The sequence below is a fragment of the Ambystoma mexicanum genome, chromosome 9 (genome assembly GCF_040938575.1).
Source record: "Ambystoma mexicanum isolate Mex_15411 chromosome 9, UKY_AmexF1_1, whole genome shotgun sequence".
Taxonomy (NCBI): domain Eukaryota; kingdom Metazoa; phylum Chordata; class Amphibia; order Caudata; family Ambystomatidae; genus Ambystoma; species Ambystoma mexicanum.
In genome coordinates this window covers 821057148-821080769 of record NC_090931.1, presented here as the reverse complement: position 1 = coordinate 821080769, position 23622 = coordinate 821057148, and the positions used below count along the sequence as shown (strand labels likewise).

The following is a 23622-nucleotide window of genomic DNA, read 5'->3' as shown; positions in this document are numbered from 1 at the left end:
AGCTGAGCAAAAGTCTGGAAAACTGTCTTGAAAAAATGGAATATGTTGGCGCTCTCTGATTTGGTGATTGCAGCATTTTTTAATGGATGCCGGTCTTCAGTTGAGAGCGGACACCCCTCTCAACTCCCGGTTTGCGAAATGATCTTAGGGTTTGCGCCCATGTTTTCTAATTTCTGGGGACAGGTGCTAAAAAATTAAGAAGTCACCAGAAGAGGAATTACATTGAAGCCGTGCCAAGGTCATCCTTCCAATATCGCAACTGATGCTGAACATCTGCCAATGTTGGAGAATAAATGCCTTTTATAGACCAAGGCTCTTCTCTGTGCTCTCTTCCCGGGACCCAAAAAGAACAGACCATTTGCCAGTTCCAAGAACCTTTGCTTCTCGAGAGGTTAATGGGCCAAAATGTCGTCCTTACAATAACGACGGCCGAAAATCGTGACTTTTTTTTAAGACCCTCTTGCACCATATATCTATGTGGCCGGGGTACGTGATATAATGCTAATATGGGGGTGCTGTGTGGGGTGTCCCCCCGTATATGTATATGGTGTAAAGGGGTTTAAAAAATAATGATAATAAAAGTCGGCATTTTCGGCCGTCGTAATTATGGACGTCGCAACAATCACATAGATCCCTCGAGAGCCATGCTGCTTTCCTTATGCAGATCCTGCACAGAAAGACCGGAGGCCTCGCCTCTCCGAGCAGCAGTAAGGAGCAGTCCCTAAAACATGCATTTATCTAGGGAAGTGTGTCATCGAGTCACTGGTGACGTCTGAACCCAGCACTTTAAATGGGATAAGAAATCGAGGGCGTGCTCTAATGCGTCATGATGCAATATGTGGGGGTGGGACCTAAAAAGGATTTGTGCAGCCTCAGATAGCAAGTAGCTAATCAAGCTTCAAACGAGGAGTGGCCTGTGTAATTAAAGGCGTGACCTATCAGAGCCAATAGAGTTTACAATGGTGCAATGAAAGGCAAACAAATTCTGACTTAAAAAATATATTAAAATATAGCTATTGTGTGTAAAAATGTTGACCAAAATAAATGTATTCAAATATGAAACTGAACATCAAATCAAAATGGGTCAGTAGACCTTGCAATCCCATACTTTTTGTGAAAGAAATCTAGTATTCGTACAAACTAATTAAACATCATTCCAAATATAATATTTTATTACAAATTTTTGCAAAAATCAAATACTTTATTCTATTATAATTTTTCCTTTCTTGTTTGAAAACAACCTACTTTCAAATGTAACTGATGTTGTGAGTCTTAACATTACTGAAGGTGATATGTACTGGCAAAGACCAGTACTTTAAAGAAATTGGTTCAGGGAGGTAAGTTCAGAGAGCCTTGGCAGAACCATGGCTCAAGGCCAATATATGAAGACTCAGAGGGTTGAGTTCTGGCTAGCACTGGCCTACTTAAAGCCCTGTTTGAACCTCACTTGCATCAGTCGCAGCCCGGGCCTTGGCGACGAAGAGGTGCGCACAGCGAAACGAGAAACGTGTGGTAACTGTATGAGTCTACGGGTTACAAGATAGTGCATATCCAGTGTAAAATGTGGTGTACTCAGCATATTTGCAACTCCTAAGAGAGCATGTTTGGGTCACAGCCAGTCACCCATGGAAACGCGCTGGAGATCTGTAACCATTTAGTTAGTATGTGAAAGACATAAAAAAGACTTTCTGTGCGCATCTGATATCTACTCTGTATTCCATGTTTCCTGCGACACAGAGATACAGAGTACATAAATACTTCATTTATGTGGACCTTCATTGTTCTAAGCAATATTGACCTTCTCTGTTTTAATGTCAGGCCTGCTCCCCTTCTATTGATGGACCTTGACCTTTTGACCTCAGCTACCACTGGGTAAGCCAATGAAAGCTTGGATGACCCCATTTTCCTGTTTTAGCACATGCACCCGTACCCTGAACACAGGGCTCGGAGAAATCAGGTGGGCGCTGCTTTTCTATTAACTCTCGCACATGCTTTGCACACATCAGACCCAGGAATTCCACCCACCTGGCCTTACAAGACTGACTGGGGTGTCTGGGACGGCCAGTAACAGAAGACATTTCCACAGGGGACTGCTCCACAGCAAAGTCATGCAACATGACCTTACAATGGCAGTGGGCTAACCTTCCGCCCATCCAGCCTTGACCACATATGTGTGCATACTCGCCCTCTGCACTTTTAACCATCTCTCTGTAACCCTGTTGTTAAGTCAGCCTTTTCCTGTTCTGGTTACCATGCAGCTATGTACTGATAGGGCAGCAGCTGGCTGCAGGCTCAGGCAAGACCACTGTTTCTGGAAGAGATACACCATGGGATGGATACTGAGGCAGCACCCTATGTAAAGTGCACTACTCTTGAGTCTAATTGTGCTGCAACATGTGGTACTCTGGGGGGACATTGCACTTCAGTGGCGAGGTCATGACTGGGAAAGCAGCCTCTGTGCTCAGTTATTGAGCCCCTTTTACTCTCCAGCCCACCCTTATGTTGCAGCAGGTGCTGCATAACTGTGTATGTTGGTTTGCTAGTTAAAGTAGGTGCTCACTATAAGGGAGCCACAAAGGCTTAGTTTCAGAGTCGATTACACCTGATTGATGTCATCGTCCTCATCATTGTCATTCAATTAATTCTACTCTTTACCATATTACCATGTGTACACTTGTACACATGGTAATATGGTAAAATATAAATTCATTTCATTTACCACACTTCTTGTAAAGCATTTAATTCTGAATTTAAAAAAAAAATGTTTTTAGGATCCCGCCGTAGACCTACAAGAAGCATGCCCTGACTTCGCTCAGGGGCTAACGTCAGCTACCAAGATCAGCAGCAAAGGCTAGTAGTAAACCAGAGCCCGCTAGAAAGCTTAGTGGACTAAGCATAACATGTAACACGCACAGGTCCGGATCCAATCGGGTCGATTTAGGGCCTGATTAAAATTTTGGTGGTAGTGGTAAAACAAAATGTGGTATTTGGAAATACCAAATGTTTTACCACTCTACTAAACTGCATGTTTTGTTACTGAAAGCCTTCAATTTCATCTACATTTAACAGTAGTTATGGTATGTTGATTTATACCACGCACCGCTACCACCCACAAAAGCATTCCCGCATGCGATATTACTGCATGTAGTAATACAGCAGTCCTACAAGTCTCGAAGTTGATGAATGAGGGAGGAGTACACATGACTTAGAATCATGTGGACCCTTCAGGTTACCGCATGTTCAATGCATGTAGTAGCAGTAATTCCGTTTGTTGATAATTCCAGACTTGTAACTAGACCCGCCCCTAAGGCTTTCATCCAGCTGAGTTTGGTAATCCACTAAATATTAACTAACACAAGTGAGGATTAAGTGTGTGCTGTGAGCTATGTAATTGGTGAATATCGTTCCTACCAGGGAACAAGAAGACTGTGAAATCACTTTGTGTGGCGGTGTTCGCCTTCTAGAGTAGTCAGCGCCCTTAATGTGGGTCTATGATAAATCTATAAGATGGTATCATTAGAATTAACTTGTTGCTTATAGGAAAAAAACGGTATTTCCCAAATTGATCTAATGCCAAATTGACCTACTCTGAATTGACCGCATTCTTTGGGTCAAATTCGGTAGGTCAATTGGTACATTTTAATAAAAGAAATAGATGTGGGATGCGGTAAGGGAACAGGTTACGGTGTGGGGGAAGTCGGGGTAGTATGCCCCTGCATTATCGGGCGTTTCAGGGGGTCTCCCCCCGCAATAGGTAAAAAAAGATCTGACCAAAAAAATAGGTCAATTCGGCAGAAGGTCATGTATTTTCGTTTAAACAACCCATATCCGAAAAAACTGCACGGCCCACCTAAATAAACAAAAGCATTCCAAACTTGAAATGAGGGCTATCAGGTAATAATGTCCCCACACATAACGTTGCTGGGAAAAGCCATTGGCGATATTATATATGGTGACATTATGTATGGGGACGGGTTGCGTGATATCCCCTGGGCCCATTGTAAGGGTTGCGTGATATCCCCTGGGCCCAATGTAAAAAAAAAAAAAAATCAGGGGTTGCAGGGGTGTCCCCAGCATGTTCAATGTAATACTATCTCTGCAAAAAACAACGACTTTTTTGTCAGGAGACATTTTTGTGGGGACATTATTACATGGAACCAAATGAAGATAGTTAGGCCCTTCAAATCCATGCTGAGACATCAGGAAGGGACAGGAGAAGCACGATGTGCAGCAGGATACTCTATTTCCACACAATGATTTTTCCTGCATAACCTTTGGCTGATGGAATTCTTTGTCTGTTTCCCCACAGAATGTGTTTGGGGAGAAGCCCGCTATCCCGGAGTACAAGGTGGCCGCCATCCAAAAGTCGCGCTTCATCCTGCTGCACTACGGCACCTTCAAGGCCGGCTGGGACTGGCTCATCCTGTTGGCCACGTTCTACGTTGCTGTCACCGTCCCTTACAACGTCTGCTTCAGCATTGCCCGCGATGAGAACAACACCGCCTCGCGCAGTCCTCCCAGTGTGAGCGACATCTTCGTGGAGATCCTCTTCATGTTGGGTAAGAGTTTATCATTTGTTCAGCCGCAGGGAGCGGAGGGGAAGGCGAGGGAGGGGGTGGACGCTGTGTTGTGCGGTTGCCAAACTTCACAATCAGTGTCTTCATTGGCTGCAGAAGATCAGGCCCTGCCAGCCATGACAGATGTCCTCTGAGTTTGTGGCATGCCAAATGTGGCGCGACCTCTCGTCAGAGTGCTTCTAATGATCCTCAAGACCTTCTGACTTCTAAGGCAAATCTAAAGTTTTGATCAATGTGAATAGCTTCTGGGAGATGAGCTCTTGTTGACATTATTTTCGATGTGTTTGAATCTTTTCCATTCATAGGTCTCCTCTAAAGGCGTCTGAATCCTGTGCTCCCATTCCTGATCCTTCACCAATGGATAAAATTAAGCGCGTTTTGTACGTTTTGAATGCTTTGAAAATCCCCAAAAGGTCCGAAAACAGCACCACAAAGTAAACGAGTTTCATAGATGGTGATGTTTTTTAAATATCAAATCTAGCTCCGGATCTTCAGAGTTAATCTTAGACTTGCTGAAGGAAAGATGTTCCCCTTCCGCAACTCCCCGAGACCACGACTCCACCGCGTGCCCAGGTTTGGGCGCTTTCATGTCTGATCACATGCTCTGCCTTTCATGTTCTTCTCAGAATTAAAAAATGGAAGCCAAGGGTTCTGCGTGAAGCATCACCAAGAGTTTAGTTTCTAGTCTCTGGTCTTGGAAGTCATTTACTGCCAACATCTACAGCCTAGACGTGCTTAGAATCGTTGACTTTCAAAGTGATGTTTCGGCTTTGAATTCCTGGACTTCTTTTCTTAAAACATTGACTGAAGCCCATGCCTGAGTGGTTCTGAGTCTGGGGATTAACGTATTCTCTGACTAATCCTGCTCCCCATCCCTTCCATTGTCCCTCTGGTTTGGGAAATCCCCCTTAGCCTGTTCGAGCCTAGCCTTTACAGCTCACGCTACCAGCTGTTCTTACCAAATTAAATTTAAGAACTCCCACTGCTACCACTTGAAACTCATTTTCGATAATTACCATTGTTGTGCTCTGCATCACAGGTGTGCTAGCCGTCGATGTGGTAATATCCCACTTAGGCTGCTGCAGAGGTGTCTAAATAGGTCTGGCAGACAGGTTTAGCCATGAGCAGCAAGAGTACAGGATCAGGCAGTCCAGCGATGCAGGCCTAAAGCGCAAGGATTGTGGCACGCCCTACGCAAAATCACTTCAGAGGCATGGAGTGAGTAGGCACCTTGATTTCAAGGTCGAATGCATGCACCTGCCACGAATAAGCATGCATATACGAATTCTCCCTATCACACAAGCCCTACGCTGCGGGATGCATGTGATCCATTCCTATACCCAATATGCAAGTGCTATCCGCCAGATATCACCCTTATACGAATGCTCTCTATCACACAAGCCCTATGCTATGGGATGCATGTGATCCATTCCTATACCCAATATGCAAGTGCTACCGCCAGATATCACCCTTATACGAATGCTCCCTATCACACAAGCCCTACGCTATGGGATGCATGTGATCCATTCCTATACCCAATATGCAAGTTTTACCCACCAGATATCACTCTTATACGAATGCTCCCTATCACACAGGCCATACACTACCAGAAGCATGTCCTCCATTAAGGTAATATCACACTTGGATTTGAGTCACATTTATTCAATTATTGCTTCTCTTTTGGAATTAATCCATAGTTATGAATTCCTGTATTTGCCTTCAGGGTTCCACACATTTTGGTTTATTTTTTGTGTTGTTTTCCAAATAAACATTCATTTTTTTATTTGCGTTTTTTGGATTGCAACTTGTTAAAATTGTATGTTTTCGGAGTATTGGACCGATGATAGTTGAGGACGACTAATCGTCAAAAGGTCACTCCTATATCCTTTGGGTTCGGAGATGTAATTTTTGTATGAACTATTTAAAAAATCCCTTCTTAATACTGGGATCGGAATGCGGTCTGATGTAGGGATCTCCCTGATCTGTATTTATCTACTCAGGTCGCAAAAAAGAAGCCAACCGGTTTCAGTGGTATAGAGCTGGGTGTCACCACTTTCTTCAGGGCTAGAGACACACACCCATTTTGTGTGTGGTCTGATTTCTTCTTGTTGAATTGGCTGAATCTCTAGTATTCAGGGATAGGAGGTCGCCCCAACTGAGCTGGGAAAACTCCCATCTATCAGGGTTCTGGATTCGAGCAGGTTCAATTTCTTACTATGCCCGAATCAAAAGGTTTTAACAATTTCCTTGTATACCCAACTGAGCTGAGAAAACTCCCATCTATCAGGGACCTGGATTCGAGCAGGTTCAATTTCTTACTACGTCCCGAATCCAAAGGTTTTAACAATTTCCTTGTATACCTCCTAGCGGATGATCCGTGCAGCAGTCGTTCCACAGTCAGCGTTCAGAAATGTAATGTAAACAATTAATGTAAACAATATGAAAGTGCCATTCATCACATATCGCTCTTATATGAATGCTCCCTATCACACAAGCACTACGCTACAGACCCATGTGCTCCATTAATGTGAACAATTGAAAGTGCCATGCACCAGATATCGACACTCTGGTGAACACTCACATAAACGCAGATACTGTTCCTGAGAAGCGCGCTTCCTGTGGGCACCCTGCTAAAAAAAAACGACTTCCGAATTGGAAGACACCACAGCACCCATCTCTTAGGATCAGTGTTCCTGTCATTCCTTTTCCCCTCTCTTGAGGGGACTGTATCTCATAGCGATCAGCCATGACATGTATGCCACACACTTGAGTCTGCATGCGACACAGTGTGAATTGAAGCAGCATAGTCACATGCACAGGGCTTCAGTGACGCTGCCTTATCTCTGTATGATCAGCTTATTAGTGCCGCGACATTAGCAAGCATGCTTGATTTGGGCTGCTGAGAATGTGCTTGTGATGTGCTTAAATGGCACATTTCTGAGACCATGAGATGGTCTTGATTAGCCTCAAAGATATTTGGAGGGATCCAAAGGTGGTTCTCCCTAGGCTTCTGCAGTAAAGAAGCAACACAGTAGGTAAGTGAATTCCTTTATTGGCAACCAGCCTCAGCCCAGCAGTGCTGAGCCTACAGTACAGCTCTTCAGATAACCACCAACTGTATTCTTGGAATGTAGAACAATAACCATCAGTAAACACCCACCTGCAACATGACATCATAGCATGGGTGGAATTCTACAAAGTAGAACTCCACCCAAGAACCATTATAACACTTCCCCCCCTTTATTCCCAAAAACAACCACCCCAGGTTACTCACTCACACACACCACACACACACACACCACACACACACACTTAAGGAAGGACACACCTGCAACCAAAGCATGGTGTTCTAAGGAATGAAGAAAACAGACCAATAGGTGCTACTAAACTACAGCACCCAACGCAAACTCTTTAAACTTGCAAGGAATCTTCCTCTCCCTGCCAGACCGAGTATGAGTAGGAATAGAGTCATCCACCCCAGAAACGGAGACCTCACTCCCACCCACCGGAAGACTCCTAACACCGGAATCAGACACAGAGACGGAAGAGGAATGTTCTTCCACTCCCGGGGAATCAAGAACCACACCAGGGACCACAGGCTGCAAATTGACTGGTAACTCCCGAACTGCTAAGTCCTCTAAGGGGCCATCACAAATCACCACATCATCTCTTGAACTGTCCCCAGGCGCACTAGTATCACTGCCTGCAGAGACTACTCTCTCTTTATCCACCACCACTCGCCTAAGACTCCATGTGGATCTGTCATCAAGTTTTACATAGCCACGGCCTCGCTTGACTACCTTGCGTGGATTTAAGTATCTGCTGAGACCGTTGGCCACAAACCTAGGATTCTTGACCTGAACCCAATCCCCAACCTTCACAGCAAGGGGCTTCCTACGGGCCAGTTGTTCATTCAAGAAGCGTTCTTGCTTTCCACGAACTCGATCCAAAACTCCCTGCATGTCCACCTGGGTCTGAACACCGCCGCCCAGGGCTGGCACTCTCAACTTGGAGCCAGGTTTCCACCCCCGCATCAGCTCAAAAGGAGAATGACCCGTGACAACAGAAGCGGTAAGTCTGTAGGCTTTAAGAAACTCTGACACCACTTTTCCCCACGGAAGACCATTGGCAAGAGCCAATTGGATGGCTCCCTTGATAAAACGGTTCATACGTTCCACCAGACCGTTGGCCTGTCGGTTGTATAGTGCAACTCTATGATGACGAATCCCCAAGTCACTCAAAAATTTCTGCATGTACTCCGACACAAACTGAGAGCCATTGTCAGTCACCAAACCTGCAGGAACACCCTCCCTGTCAAACACCGCAGAAAGAAAATCAACCACTTTCTTGGAAGTAACCGTAGACAAGGCTGTGGCCTCCACCCATCTCAAAGTATAATCCACCATAACAACAATACATTTTAAGCTTCCTCCCAACGAATCAATGGGGCCCATTATATCAAGTGCCACCTTGGACCACATCTCACTGGGTAGTTCGACCGGATAAATGGGCTGGGCAGCAGGAGCTTTGCTCTTGTCACTGGTGGAACAAGCTGCACAATCTTTCACTACGTCCTCCACATCATCATCCATTCCTGGCCACCAATAATCTTCCCTGAGCCTTCTTTTAGAGCATCACGAGCCATGATGGGGACCCTTCTGACTTTGTGAACAACGGGTGTTGAACCTCTCTTGAGAACTATTTTGTGTGCAAAACCTTTTAATTTGCCCAACTCAGAAGTGAAAACAGACGGAAACCTACTCTCCAGGATCTCTGCCGTTATACCCCCAGACCATTGTTACTTTTAGACACAGTCATCACCGGAATAGGTTTTCCCGGCCTTATAAGTAGCTCCAGGGCAGCTTGTTCCTCCCACCCCACAACAGGGTCACCCTTGTGGGCTACATACAACTTACCCCTAGCCTTCCTACCTTGGAACTCTATATCAGCCCATTCAAATCCTAGAACTTTAATTGGTAGACGTCCATAGGCGTATGGGTTTATGTCTGGAGAGGACAAATCAGAAACTCTTTTGTGGAATTTGGACTCATATAGCTCAGGGGATATCATGGTATATGGAGACCCTGTGTCCACCATCATCTCCAAAGGAACACCATTGACCATAAAGGTCGCCCAAGCTCTCTTCTTGCAACTTCCCACACTCAGCATTGAACCCTCCAGTATGCTCCTTTCACTCCCATCAGAACAACCCATGTAGCTTACTATGGTCACATCATCATCATCATCCTGAGTGTCCACCATGTTCACCGAGTCCTTAGTGGAGACAATACTCCTGCACATACGGGCATAATGTCCCTTAGATTTGCACTTCTTACAGACCCCATTGGCTGCAGGACATCCCTTTACACCCGCAGCATGGCCACGCCACCCACAATTCCTGCACAGGTCCTTCGAGGAAGACCCCGCTCTTAAAGCCTACAGACTTACCCCTTCTGTTGTCACGGGTCATTCTCCTTTTGAGCTGATGCTGGGGAGGAAACCTGGCTCCAAGTTGAGAGTGCCAGCCCTGGGCAGCGGTGTTCAGACCCAGGTGGACATGCAGGGAGTTTTGGATCGAGTTCGCCGAAAGCAAGAACGCTTCTTGAATGAACAACTGGCTAGGAAGCCCCTTGCTGTGAAGGTTGGGGATTGGGTTCAGGTCAAGAACCCTAGGTTTGTGGCCAAACAATAACCATCAGTAAACACCTGCAACATGACATCAAGAACCATTATAACAGCTTCTGATCCCTCAAAATGAGCAAACCTAAATTTAAAGTCTAAAAGCGGAGTTATGAGAAAATCTGGCAGCGGGTCTGACCGCTCAGCCTGCGCTCTGGAGAATGCGGATGGGCGCACAAATCACACCATAGCGCGCAGGTGCAAGCTCAGTAGCACATCAGGGCAGTGTTAGAAGTGTGTACCAAAAAAAGTAGTGGGACTGTGGTCTCGGCAGCGCAGAGGGTAGGGGGAAGCATAGTGCAACAAGGTTTTGGGCCAGGCTCCTATTACAACCTTGCACAGGGACATGAATGGACAAATCCTCTGTATAGAATGGTCAACATGGAAAAAGTAGAGGAATGGTAAACAGAAAAAGATAAAAGTAGTGGAACAGCGCTCCTGTCCATTCCTGCTCACTTCGATCACTGATTCAGGGTCTTTATTAGAAACATATGACTTTCTATTAAATGGAAATATCATAAAGGACACTACTTATAATAAAAGTGGTCAAACTAGAAATACTGTAACCGTTCCTTAAACAAGAAATAGGGTTTCAGTCCAAAATGCAGCATTATCTCTCACCTGCATTACTTCGAGCAATGGTCATTGAGGTTTCCTTCCCTGAACATTCTATGCGTGGCAAGTTTCAGAATAATCTCCCGCCTTAGTAGAGACTGAGACTCCATGTAAGTCCGGTTCTGGCGGTGGCTGCTCCCACAGGCAGCCGGCGTGGCAGTGTTCCAGCATGGAATGAGCCTGCAATCCAGTAGTACCGCAAGACAGTGAATATAGAGCTCAGACCTTCATCTACACAGCCTAGTGGCAGTGTGGAACTGCACAGTATTACTGCCAACCTTCATAGTCAACCACGCCAAAACGATGCACACAAAAAGGGGTCAGCTCACAGCCTGTCGACAAAGGTCTCACAGTTTCCGGCAGTCACAGGAGGTTCTCAAAATGTAGATCCGGACTATTCCAGCCGAGTGGGGCGCATGACAGCTCCTCCAACAAAGCAAAGGGGCTTCTACGAACACTGGGATCCCACCAGAAGGTATGAGCCACCAAAACCTCACCTGCAGGACAGTATCCAGGCAGCAGGGCGTTCTACACCAGGAAGACAGCATCTGATGGAGCGGAGTCTCGCAAAGCCACACTTTCTGCACCATTCATCAACACAGAAGCCTACCTGAGGGCAATTCAAGGGGACAGATGGACGCAAACGCTATGAAATAGTGGGTGCTCCTCACAGAAGATCTTTGCAAAGAGGAGATGTTTGGAAAAATAACTGTACCCAAAGGGACCCTCAAAGCGCAGTACCTCTAGGGGTGCCACAAGATGGCCTTTCTTGTCCAGAGCAGGTGCACAGATGCCTCAGCAGCAGAAGGGCTTTCCTATGCAAGGTGGAAGCCGTAAAAGGAAGGGAACCATCTAAGCTTTAATGTGTCTGTGCTTTAAATCTAGGCTCTTAAGATATGTGCAGGCAGCAGTGTTTCCTCAGGGGCAGACGACCACACACAGAGGACAATTCCTAACTTCACACAGGGGTTCCGGTAATTCCTACCCTGGAAGACGAACTGTTCTCCATTCTTGCAATGCACAGGAGAGCGGTCCCTGTGGCTCTAGTAGTCAACAATGTTCGGTCAAGTATGGAACCCATCTACAATGCAAAGGGACACATCATCCAGGCGACATCCCATCAGCACACAGCTACCCTCGCTGGAAAACATTCTACAGTGTATGGTACTTCCCAAAGACCACCTTTCTCCATGAATCTTCCTCTGTGTCATAGGTCTTCAAACTGTTTGCTCTTCCCCTAGGCGGCCGGGGGCGTGATGGATGTCCAGGGGGACACGAGGCTCCTCAGATATATGGCATCTCGGGGGCCCGGCGACAATATTTGTACTCAAGGGGAGGCTTGGCAAAAAAAGGTTTGAATAGCTCTATGACAGGGGTCTGCAACCTTTCCCTCTCCAGATGTTTCAGACTACAATTCCCATCGGCCCTACCCAGCATATTCACAGGTACGGGACCATGGGAGTTGTAATCCAAAGCATCTGGAGAGCCACTGGTTGCAGACCCCCTGCTCTATGTGCTTAAATTCTACTTGCCACGTTTGCCCACAGGGTTAACCAGATGATAGACGATGTGGCTGCTGGCATTTGGGCTGCCCCGGAGGCAACACTTTTTCCTAAGCCAGCGGTTCAGTCTGGCATCATGCAGTTTCCGCCATGCTTGCAGGCGGGATGCATGTATTAGTGAGAATATTTTTCTAGACATGAAAACAAAAAACCTTGCATTCTGAACAGAGATTGGGACTACAGAATACTGAATCCTCCACCACATGCAGGTGTGTAGAGGAAGGAAGCGGCCTAAGGGCCCAAGGGAATGAATGCGGGACCCCCATTAAGGTGAAGAAGGGTGGAGAAAATAAAAATGACCCCATTTGTTAAAAATGGGTCATTATAAAGCCGAGTTGATGGCTTAGCACTGCTTGGGGGAGGAGACTGACATCTACATAAAGAGGGGTTGGCCCTTATGCATTGCCCTAGTACCCCTTGCTGCCACCCCTTCACTGAAAAGCCCTGACCTCCAAGATATGATGGCCTTAGAACACCCTTCAGTGAGTGGAAACCACTTAACCCAGGTAGAGATGGCCACAAGCAAGGGGATTGGGGGGTGATAAAATCAGAGAAGGGTGGCATAATTAAAATGTTCCTGATTTAAAGAATAGCAATGAAAATAAATACAGTCATAATGTGGGCTCTAGCCTATAGTACATTTTGGCAATTTCCTGATACTCAGTTACAAGTGGCGTATCCTCTCACGGCTCAATCGGTCTTCAAGAGGCACCAGCCAATTAGGACACCTTCTGCTTTCATCATAGACTAGTCTTCTTCTGAAGGCCTTCCCCAGTGGAACGGCACCTGTGGTCAGAAACCAGTCTTTGTGCTGCTACTGAATTGCTTGAAGAATGAGCAAGCTTGAGCATCCCGAAGCTTATGCAAATCGGATGAGCAATTTTCATTGTGATTGGTTGAAAGTTTCCATGCGATCAGCATTCAATGAACATGCACTTAGCGGCTACAACCCACACTCAGCCACTCTATGACCCTTTCTGTTTTAGGTACCTTCTCCCTGCACCACCCACCTACTAATCCTAATTAGCAGAACCATTGCCCCCCTCCCAGGTATCAGCAATGAATCAATAAACCAATTCAGTTGAGTGGACACTCAAGGACTGGCGCTGCTTTATTGGTGAGCGTTATCTTACGGGTGATCTGTAGTTAGTTGCCCAGAGGCTAGCATCCGACTGTGCCCCTGAAACTAATTCTGATTCCCTCTGAACAGCACCCATATTTCACAGCTTTGAACCATTTAGCTTTGCTAAGGTCAATTTTGCTTGGAATGGCAAGCCTTTTGTTTTTCTGCCCTTCCCCACAATTTCTGAAGCTTGTTGATTCCTGTGCCCGCGGCTTCTCCAACATCTCGTACCACGGGGTGTCATAACGGTTCAGTGCCACCCCGTGGCTGCTGCTGGATCTTCTTCGAGTTGACCGTGCATTAGTCCCCTTTTTGCCCCTTTAAGATAAACAACATTGTAATACAACACATCAAGTTTCATGACAGTACCAACATCAAATATTTCGTCTCTGGTGTGCGTGGGTGGGTCCACCTTTGACTATGAATGCATGTAGAAAGAGGACTCCTCTCTAAACGCTCCCCTTGTTTTGGCCCTGCCTCCTCTTTCTAGCTTTCTCCCAGACAACTGGGTGCTTCTCCGCCTCCGCCTTATTACGTGTTCCTTCTCGGGCACACCCTTTTATTCCCGCCCTTATCTCTTGGCCAGGGGGTTCACCGAGTGTCGGTGGGTGTTCCCACCAGCTGTGCGGCCCCCACGACCTTGATGTGTGTGGCGTATCCGCGGGTCTCTCTGCTTGAGACGGTAGCAAGGCCGGAAGTTTATAACCAGTTCATCCCCGTAACAATGACCCACGCCCCCGGGCGCTGCACTCACCAGCTCTAGTGGGACGCGCTGAACCCTTGCCCTTTAATTTAATTACTTGGCCTGTTTACAGATACTCGAAGCAGCGGTGCCAGTCAGTGCCATCAGTGATGGTGGTTTTTAACGATGTAGTAGCTGCTGCCCACTTGGACATGTACTACTGTAAGCCCGTTGGCGCAGCTCATGCAGACCCTGAGCAAGTCCCCAAATGGCAACAGCTGTCAATCACTAATGCGCGCAGCACGCGCTCGAAGCCAGACACTGATGCGCAGCAGTACAGCTCCGTCCAGACGATGGTCATAATTGGTTGTATTTTTTCCTCAAAAAGTGTACTTTTTTTTAGCGTTGTTCTTCCACTTGAAGTTATTAGAGTGAAATTAATTCACAAAAGCCAGCCTAACTAAATATTTCATCCTGACACCAAGCCCAATTCCCTTCTCCGACTTTGAAAAACCCATTGAAGATATTCGGCTTTTATTTCTGTTCAAAGGACTCCAATCACCGCTGGCATTGTTCTCACGTGTGACGCGGCGTTAATAATTCACCGTCCGTCCAGGATTTAAAGGAAGGATTTGGATTGCTTAAGATAGAGGATGTGAAATATTTATCAGGGCCGAACGTGGTATCGTTTATTGTCAGGGACCCCCTGCACGCGCCGCCATCTTGACAAAAAGTGTGGCGCAGTTTGCGTTCATCAGCCATCGTAACCACCTGGTCAGTTCGATCCTCTGTGAGTGCAATACAGCATATTTATTGTCTTTAATTATTGATCCACTAAATGTTATGTTATGTTATTTTGCACTTATATAGCGCCTTATATACCATTGGTATGGTCTGAAGGCACTGGTAGGTTGAACGCCCTTGGGAACCGAAGTTCAGGTCAGTAGAGAGAGTAGGAAGAGTCAATGGTGCGTGTGCGCACCGGGTATGTGTGCAGCTGGTGCGGTATACGTGAAGTAGCTGCTTATTAGCGGTAGGTGTGGTGGTTCTGCGGTATGTGTTAGTTCTGGCAGGATTTATTCAGACCGACAGTGGCTGCGTTAGGCCTGAGGAGAACGCCTGGCTGGGGGCTGTGTAACCAGCAATGTTTTCTTAGAGTGATGGGGAGTGAGCGGGAGGTGTTGGTATGAGAACAGTTATACCGAATGGTGTCATAGTATCTCTGTGTTCTAGTTGAGTGGTGGTGTAAAGAAGAGAGTAAGCGTGGGGTGTGATATGATGGGTTACATGATCTTTCAAACGTTCCTGCATTCCAGACCATACTATGTACGTCGCGCAGTTCTATGCACTCGAGTCCGTTCTACTGACTTTTATTCATTCCATGCGTCCCCGACAGTGCTACACACTCAGGTCTGCTCAATGCACTCATGCATTCCAGTCCGCCGTGCGCGCTCCTGACTGCCCCACACATGCACTCCTGTCTGCCCCACGCATGCACCCTGTCTGCGCTTGTATTTCACATTCACCCACCGTGCGCAGTCACCCGCTCCCCGCATTCACCCGCTCCCCACATTCACCTGCTCCCCGCACTCACCAGCTCCCCGCACTCACCTGCTTCCCGCACTCATCTGTTCCCCGTACTCACCCGCTCCCCGGACTCACCCGCTCCCCGGACTCCTCCGCTCTATGCACTCATCCGCTCTATGTACTCATCTGCTCTATGTGCTCGTGTTTTCTACGCATTCAACTCGTCCGCTCCCGCGCTCATTCGCTCGCTTCACTCATCCGCTCCCTGCGCTCAACAGTTCCTCGTACTCATCCGCTCGCGGTACTCATTCGGTCCCCGTACTCGTCCGCTCCCCGTACTCATCCGCTCCTCATATTCATCCGTTCCCCGTACTCATCCGCTCAATGCACTTGTGCTTTCCACGCATTCAACTCATCCGCTCCCCGGACTCATCCGCTCCGCACACTCATCCGCTCTATGCACTCATGCTTTCCCCGCATTCAACATTAATATGCACTCATCAGCCCCTTAGAGTCATTCGCTAATACGCAGTAATCCTGTTCTATAAATTAATCTGCTCTCTACCCTCATCCGCTCTATAACCTCATCCGCTCAATAACCTGATCCGCTCTGTAACCTGATCCGCTCTGTAACCTGATCCACTCTATAACCTCATCCGCTTTGTAACCTGATCCGCCCTATAACCTGATCCGCTCTATAACCTGATCCGCTCTATACGCTCATCTGCTCTACACACTTCTCCACTCTACACGCTCCTCCACTCTACACGCTCCTCCACACTACACGCTCCTCCACTCTACATGCTCCTCCACTCTACACACTCATACGTTCTGTACAATCATCAGTTCTACATTCGCTTCTCTGTATTTATGCCCTCATCCGCCATACGCGCTCGTCCAATCTACATACCCAAACACTCTACACGCTCATCCGCTTAACATGTTCATCCATTCTATACCTTCATCCGATCTACATACTCATTCAAATTACACACTCATTCGATCTATGTAGTCATCTGTTCCTCCACTCGTGCATTCTTCCACTGAGTGCATTCAACTGTTTACACTCAACCACTCTACACACTCAGTTGTTTAACATGTTCATCCATTCTATACACTTATCCGATGTACGTACTCATTCGATTTACACACTTATTCAATCTATATAGTCATCTGTTCTAACACTCATGCATTCTTTCATTCAGTGCATTCATCTGTTCAACACTCTTCATCCATTCTAACTATTTCATCGACGCCATTCACTTCGTTCCTTCCTCATGCTTTATGTGCATTTCAGCAGTTTACAACTCCTTATTGTTTCATTATGATTTATTCTTATTATTCACTTCACTGTTTTGATCTACTTTACTCGTTTAATTCTGTTTGTCTTTCTAGTTTATATTCGGGGTTATTAGCTGTCCATTTCTCGCCTCAGGTAGTTTGTTGGGTTAGTGTCGTTGAGATGCTGTTTGTCCGTTTGGGTTATTTTGGTTAGCGGTTGGTTTTAGGGGAAGAGCCAGGTTTTCAGCAGTTTGCGGAAAGATGTTAAATCCTCAGTTTGGTGGATGTGGGGTGGGAGTGAGTTCCACAGGGTGGGGGCCAAGGCTGAGAATGATGATCCGCCTAATCTGACTGAGTTTGTCTTAGGTATGACTAGGAGGCCAGCTGAGCTTGATTTTAGGGTGCGAGGGGGACTATAGGGTTTTAGTTTGTTTTGAAGATATTGAGGTCCGGTTTTATGCAGTGCTCGATGGGAGATGCATAAGGTTTTGAAAGTCACCTTTCGGGCTACTGGAAGCCAGTGCAGCGTCTTAAGGGCTGGGGAGATGTGGTCTCTTGGGCCGAGTGCAAGTAGTAATTTGGCTGCCGCGTTTTGTGCCCTTTGGAGTTTATTCAGTTGGTATGCATGGATTCCGAGGTATAGGGGGTTTGCATAGACAAGTCTTGACATAACGATTGATTGGACCGCGCAGAGTCTGTTAGGAAAGGAGAGATATGGAAAGATGCGCCTAAGGGTTTTAAGGTGGTAGTGGCAGGATTTTGAGACGTTGTTGACTTGGCGCGAGAGAGTTAGGTCAGAGTCAAGGATGCATCCAAGATTTTTCACTGATTTACAGAGGGTCGGGGAGCTGCCCATGGCGGTTGGCCAGGGTAGTGGTTGCGGAAGAAGCTCGGAGTTGCCACATACCTTGATTTCCATTTTGGAGGGGTTTAACAAGAGGTGGCTTTGGGTCATCCAGAGTTCTATGTCGAGGAGGCAGGAGGCCAGGTCAGGTCGGGAGTTGGGATTTGAGTTCATTAGTTTTAGAATTAGTTGAGTGTCGTCGGCGTAGTTGTAACACAGGATGTTGTGTGAACGAGCTATTGGAGGGAGGGTGATCAAGTAGAGATTGAACAGGAGGGCAGATAGACATGCTCCTTGTGGGACTCCCGTGTCGACTGGTCGGGCTTGGGAGGTATAGGTGGAGAGTATCGTTATTTGGTACCTATCTTTGAGGAATGAAGCTAGCCATTGAAGAGCAGTTCCACGAATTCCTAGGGATTGGAGGCGGTCTAGGAGGATTGAGTGATTGATTGTGTCAAAGGCGGCGGATAGGTCAAGAAGGATTAGTGCCGCGCATCCCGCGGAGTCTGCCATTATTTTAAGGTCATTCCAGATTGAGGTTAGGGTGGTTTCGTTTCCGTGACGGTGTGAAAACAAGGAAATAATATGAGGCAGGGTAACCAAAAAGGAAACACACCAAACACAGGTTACAAAGGAACATACAAAGTACTTTATTTTATACTGAATCCAGTTACAAAAGAACAGAACAAAATTCAGATAGCTATCGACCCTCAGTACAACACAGCGAACTCCGGCGTGGTTCGGTGTGCTCAGTGAGTGCAAATATTCATTGAAACAGTCAGGCTTTTATACATTTCTCCAGCCTGTTGTCCAGCCTTTCTGCAGGTTAACCATTCCATAAATAAGTTACTGCTCTAGGGTCCCTTGCCAGGTCAAATCTAGTTCATCTTAGGTTTATAGATTAACAAGAAGAAATGGTAATAATGTATGCTCTAGGCCTAACATTACAATGCAGGACTTAGTTTATACAATGTAGTTAAGCAGGTGTTCTCATTCAATTATAGATCAGTTTCGGTGATACAGGTAATCCATTGCATACAGGTCAGCAGTGATTGTGAGGTGGTCAGGACGGTCGCGGTGCAAGCCGGTTTGGTGAATTCAGAGATGATTTTGTGGAGTTCCTTGCTTGGGTTTTTGCAGTTTAGGTTTCGGGAGTTGTAGTGGGCTTTGTTTGCTTTCCGGATTTCGGCCTTGTACTGATAGAGGTGTTGGGCCAAGATGGCCCTGTTCTCCTTGGTTTTGTCTTTCTGCCATTTGCGTTCTAGGTATTTATAAAGTTGTTTAGTGGTCTTCAACTCAGGAGTGAACCATCTGGGGAAAAGGCCACGGCGGGATGATGGTTTACAAGGGGGTGTGAGCCACATCAGAGATGCGTTGAGCCATAAGTCAAAGGCATCGGGGGTTAGTTGTTTAGTCAGTTGGCAGGTAGGTGGTGGAGATTGGAGGAGTGCGTCGGTTAGGTCCGGGACGATTATTAGGTTTTTCCAGCATTTGCCTAGATTTGGTGTTTCAGATTCGAGTACGGCAGTGGGGTCGGGTGAGTGAATGGCGAAAGAGAGAATGAAGTGATCGGACCAGATGATGGGGGTCGGGGGGTTTAAATGAATCTGGGTATTGGAGCTAAAGATAGCATCTAGAGTATGTCCTTCATACTGAGTTGGGCCATTTATGTGTAGTTGGAGGTTAATTGGGTCTAAACCATCAACCAGAGAGTGTGTCATGGGGTTGGTGGGGATGTCGAGCCATATGTTGAAGTCTCCAAGAAGGGTGAGGTTGGGATGGTTTAGTTGAAGGGTGGCAATTGAGTCTCAGGGGTTGTTTGCAAATTGTCTATCGTAGCCTGGGGGCCTGTAGATTATTAGGAAGCTGTGCGAGAGCGACGGGGAGAGGGATAGTTTAATGAGGAGTGATTCGCAGGAAGGAATGGAAGGTTGGTTGTCGATGATTGAGGCGTGGAAGAGAGACTTGTAGACGAATGCGACTCCCCCTCCTCTAGAGGGACGATTTATTGGGATGAGGGAGTAGTCAGGGGGGGGAGGGTTCACTGGCGATTGGAGCGAAGTCGTCAGAGAACCAAGTTTCGGTGATGAAAACCAGGTCTGGATTGTCAGAGATGAGGAGGTCAAAGATGGAGAATCTGTTTTTTGCTACCGATCGGGCATTAAATAGGATGCAGTTCACATCGGCAGGCGAGGTTGGTCTCGGGGTTGGGGCGGAAGGGGGTAGTGGTGGAGAGAGAGGAAACTGGAGAGGGAGGGGGTGGGTGACGATCCGTGGGAAGAGTGGGCGAGCAGAAGAATTGGCAGGCTTCGAGCGTGATTGGGTGGCTGCATGTGTTCGGATGATCGGGTTTGGATCGGGGGATTTGAAGGTGGGGTGTGGGCGGTTAGGAGTTTCCATTACAGTTGATGAGAAGTCGAGGGAGAGGGGTTTCAGGAAAGGCAAAGCTACGGGGGACGGAGGTGATTGGGGGAAAGTGGAGGTGGGTCACGACAGGGGAGGCGAGGAGTGCTGAGAGATTGAGGGGGACCAGGTGCGATTTCTCTTTAGTTTCCTTGTTGCGATTGGAGTGTGAGAGAGGGAAGGGGGGTCAGAGGGGGAGAGGGATGCGGCTTCGGTTCTTGCTAGGGTTAGGCATGCAGTTTTTAGGGACGGGAAAGGGTGTGTTCAGGGGGGAAGGTGGTGGGGGTTTGTGGGAAAGCGGGGGGTGGATGCTTGCAGGGCAAGGTGTGCCCGCTATGATAGTGAGGGGAGCAGGCATACTTATTATTACTAATATGTCTATGCAATTTTTATCTAAAAAAGATTGTATCTATCTCTTTATCAACAGTTGGACATGAAATGAATTCCAGCTCAATGCAGAACACATTTATCCAGCGAGCAGTTATAAAATGTCGTGAAGCAAAACATCTTACGTGTTTATGCCCTATATATTTCATTTGTGGCATCTGTTTTTTCACGTGGTCAATAACATTTGACATCTGGGCTCCTGCATACTGCCCCGGTGATCTACCCGACCACCTTCAGATTTGGAACTCGACTCCCCTTCAGGTGTCGATCTGAATCCTCCATTGCTGACACACATGCCTGACCGCTATGACCTGCCCCTTCAATTATGCTCCCTGTGCTTGCCTGGGAGCGTGCAGCCCCCCATGTAACCTTACAGCTTGAACCCTTCAGAATTGACCTTTGACCTCCAGATGTGGTGTTTGATTCCGCTCTAGTGGTGGAAGATGAAACAACAAGCTCAGGTTCAATATCAATTGGTGAGTCAGCGGCATGGGCCATTGGTGGGTGACCCTCCATTTGCGGGAGAAAATGTGGGTCGAGGTGTTGCAACAACACGTTTGGCACTTGGAGTCCACACCATGGAGTGTATGATTGCGAGCTATCCCTTGATGCTCTGGGTGTATCTTTCAATCTGGTCTTTGTGTCAGCGGTCTTGGTTTGACCCTGCAAAACAAGAAGGGGGCTTTGATTCTCACCCAGTTCTTTCTTTTGATTGGTTGACCTTTTGACAGTCCCACTATCTGAGGGAGACTACGCAGGCTAGACCTAAATAAACACGTGCAGCGCCTGAACATGGTTCTGCTTCCGTGTGTAGGTGTGATGTTTTGGCATGCTGCAGCCAGGAGTGTTGACATTGCGTACCAGGCCTCCATCTTGGCACGAGAGTGCAATTCAATGTTCTGACTATGAAGGACTCACTGGTAATCACTATATGGGGACTTTGGTGGTTCTTTCTGGTCTAGTCAACCACCCTCACCCAGGACAATCTGGAAACATTTAATAGAATGTGGGGTCCATGTCTGGCAGCTTGAAGTGGGTGACGCTTTGGATGAGATACTGGATGGTTGCAGAAAGGGGGGTTAGTGCATAAGTGATGGCAATGTTTTAAAAAAAAACAGCTTTGAGGCTGAAAGACAAATTTACCTTTACAGTTATTTTTACAGACATCACCCGTGATTTATTTAATGGGGAAACTCTAATGGGGCACAGGGGCGGGGGTCGTGGACTATGAGGCTTTTAATGTTGTTGTGATCATTTCTGTTTTAATATTTTTTTGTCTTTCTATGCTCTTTATAAATTAAGGCAAATGAATGCAAATGTTAATGTAGGGTATGGAATTGTTTTGAATGGTAGGTGTATTGTAATTCTTACTCAAATGAATCCAGAAAAAGTAGATCACTCACCGTGATCTCGAAATCTCATTCCAGGCAGAAATCTGTCTCCGTATGGGTGATCGCTTCCTGCCAGGTGGGGAGTTTTCTAGGTGGAAAGCTCAATGGTTAACATTTAAAAGAGAGACAACCTAACCTGAAACTGCTAGAGGTTAACTTGACCAAAGATCGACCTGGTAAAGTCAACTCAGAGAGGAGTGAGGTAGAGTTCTGGGAACAAAAATGAAAAGTGCCCCCAATTTTTAAAGAAATAAGTAAAAAAGAGAGATTAGAAGGGAAGAGAGTTGGGGGAACAGAGGGAACTACATATTTAAAAACAAAAAAAATCATAACTGAAGCAGGGCATCTTTTAAAAATCGACCTTTAGGTAAATCCTGCGGTAAAATTAGCACGCCATGGGAGAGGACAGGCACCCTCTGATCAAGTGGCCAGGAACGCAGTAGAATCCACAAGTAACCAATATATGTCTTTCGTGGCCAAAAGCAGCACCTCTCCGCTGGTCTGCCATTCTTTCTTCCTGGCCAGAACCCCTCTACTTGTGATTCACCCCCTTGCCCACCCATCTCCTCCCTATGGAATTCCACAACAACACCTCTCACCCCCATTTCCCCACTTGCAAGTATGCTATGACTTCTCCTCCACAACCTCCTTTTGGCAGTCCCACACGCTCCCGACGCATCAGTGAAATAGCAAAGGGACTTGCTCCCTCTACTATTCCCTATGGCAGCCATCTTAGTCTGCAGGTTCTTTTCAGGGAAGGACAGACTGTGCACTTCCAGCTCAGGAGTTTGGATCTGGTTTTAGCCACCCTTCAATGAGGCCGATCATGTGAATGTCTTTACGTACTCACCCTGTGATGCTGGCTACAGGCGTCTAGATATGGTCTCTACAGTGCTGACCTTGCACCCCTTGGTGAGGAATTGGGGTCTCTACGTATTGTCTGTAAATGTGGGTGACCACTAACCTCTAGATGGGGGTTTGGTTCTAGTTCTGGTATCAATACCGGAGGACTTTCCATTCCCTTAAAGCGGTAAGTGGGACCAAGGGGTTTGATTTGGTTTCGCAGATCGGTTCCTTAGATCTGGATGACTCCTATCTATGTCGTGAACCTGCTGTTGGGCATTTTGATTCAGGTAACTGTATTTGTTCTGTGTGCCTTATGCTGGTACTTCCCCACGAGGAGCATATGGAATTCTGACCTGGGAAAGCAGGCTCTCCCCTGAGATAGATGAATCATTGAAATTCTTCAATGGAGCAAGCAGACTGGTGGTTTGAGGGTTTCAGCATAAATAACCTGTCTCAAACCACTTCCTGAATTTCAATATTTGTAGCACAATATATGCCAATTAGTGTAAATACACATAAGGCATGTAGCGCTCTGCACACTCTGTGGGGTGTCTGATCGCATTCCATATGTCCACCTCAAAACACTGTTGGCAGGTTGGCTCAGAATCGGGGGTCAAGGAATGGGGTGAGCTGAGTGGAAATGGCTTAAGCATCCCTTAGTTCATTTATTCCCTGCATCCCCAAACATCTGTTTAAGTGAGTGTC

The 23622-nt window shown here is 46.8% G+C and overlaps 1 protein-coding gene across 2 annotated transcripts in view; it reads left to right on the top strand.

Moving 5' to 3' along the window:
* The window catches only part of LOC138488656 (potassium voltage-gated channel subfamily H member 8-like), a 1777142-nt gene that overhangs the window by 1149341 nt on the left and 604179 nt on the right, over positions 1-23622 (top strand). For both annotated transcript variants that reach the window (XM_069615829.1, XM_069615828.1), the window contains one exon: positions 4310-4559. In XM_069615829.1, the coding sequence (XP_069471930.1) occupies positions 4310-4559 (250 nt within the window). The remainder of the gene's footprint in view (positions 1-4309; positions 4560-23622) is intronic.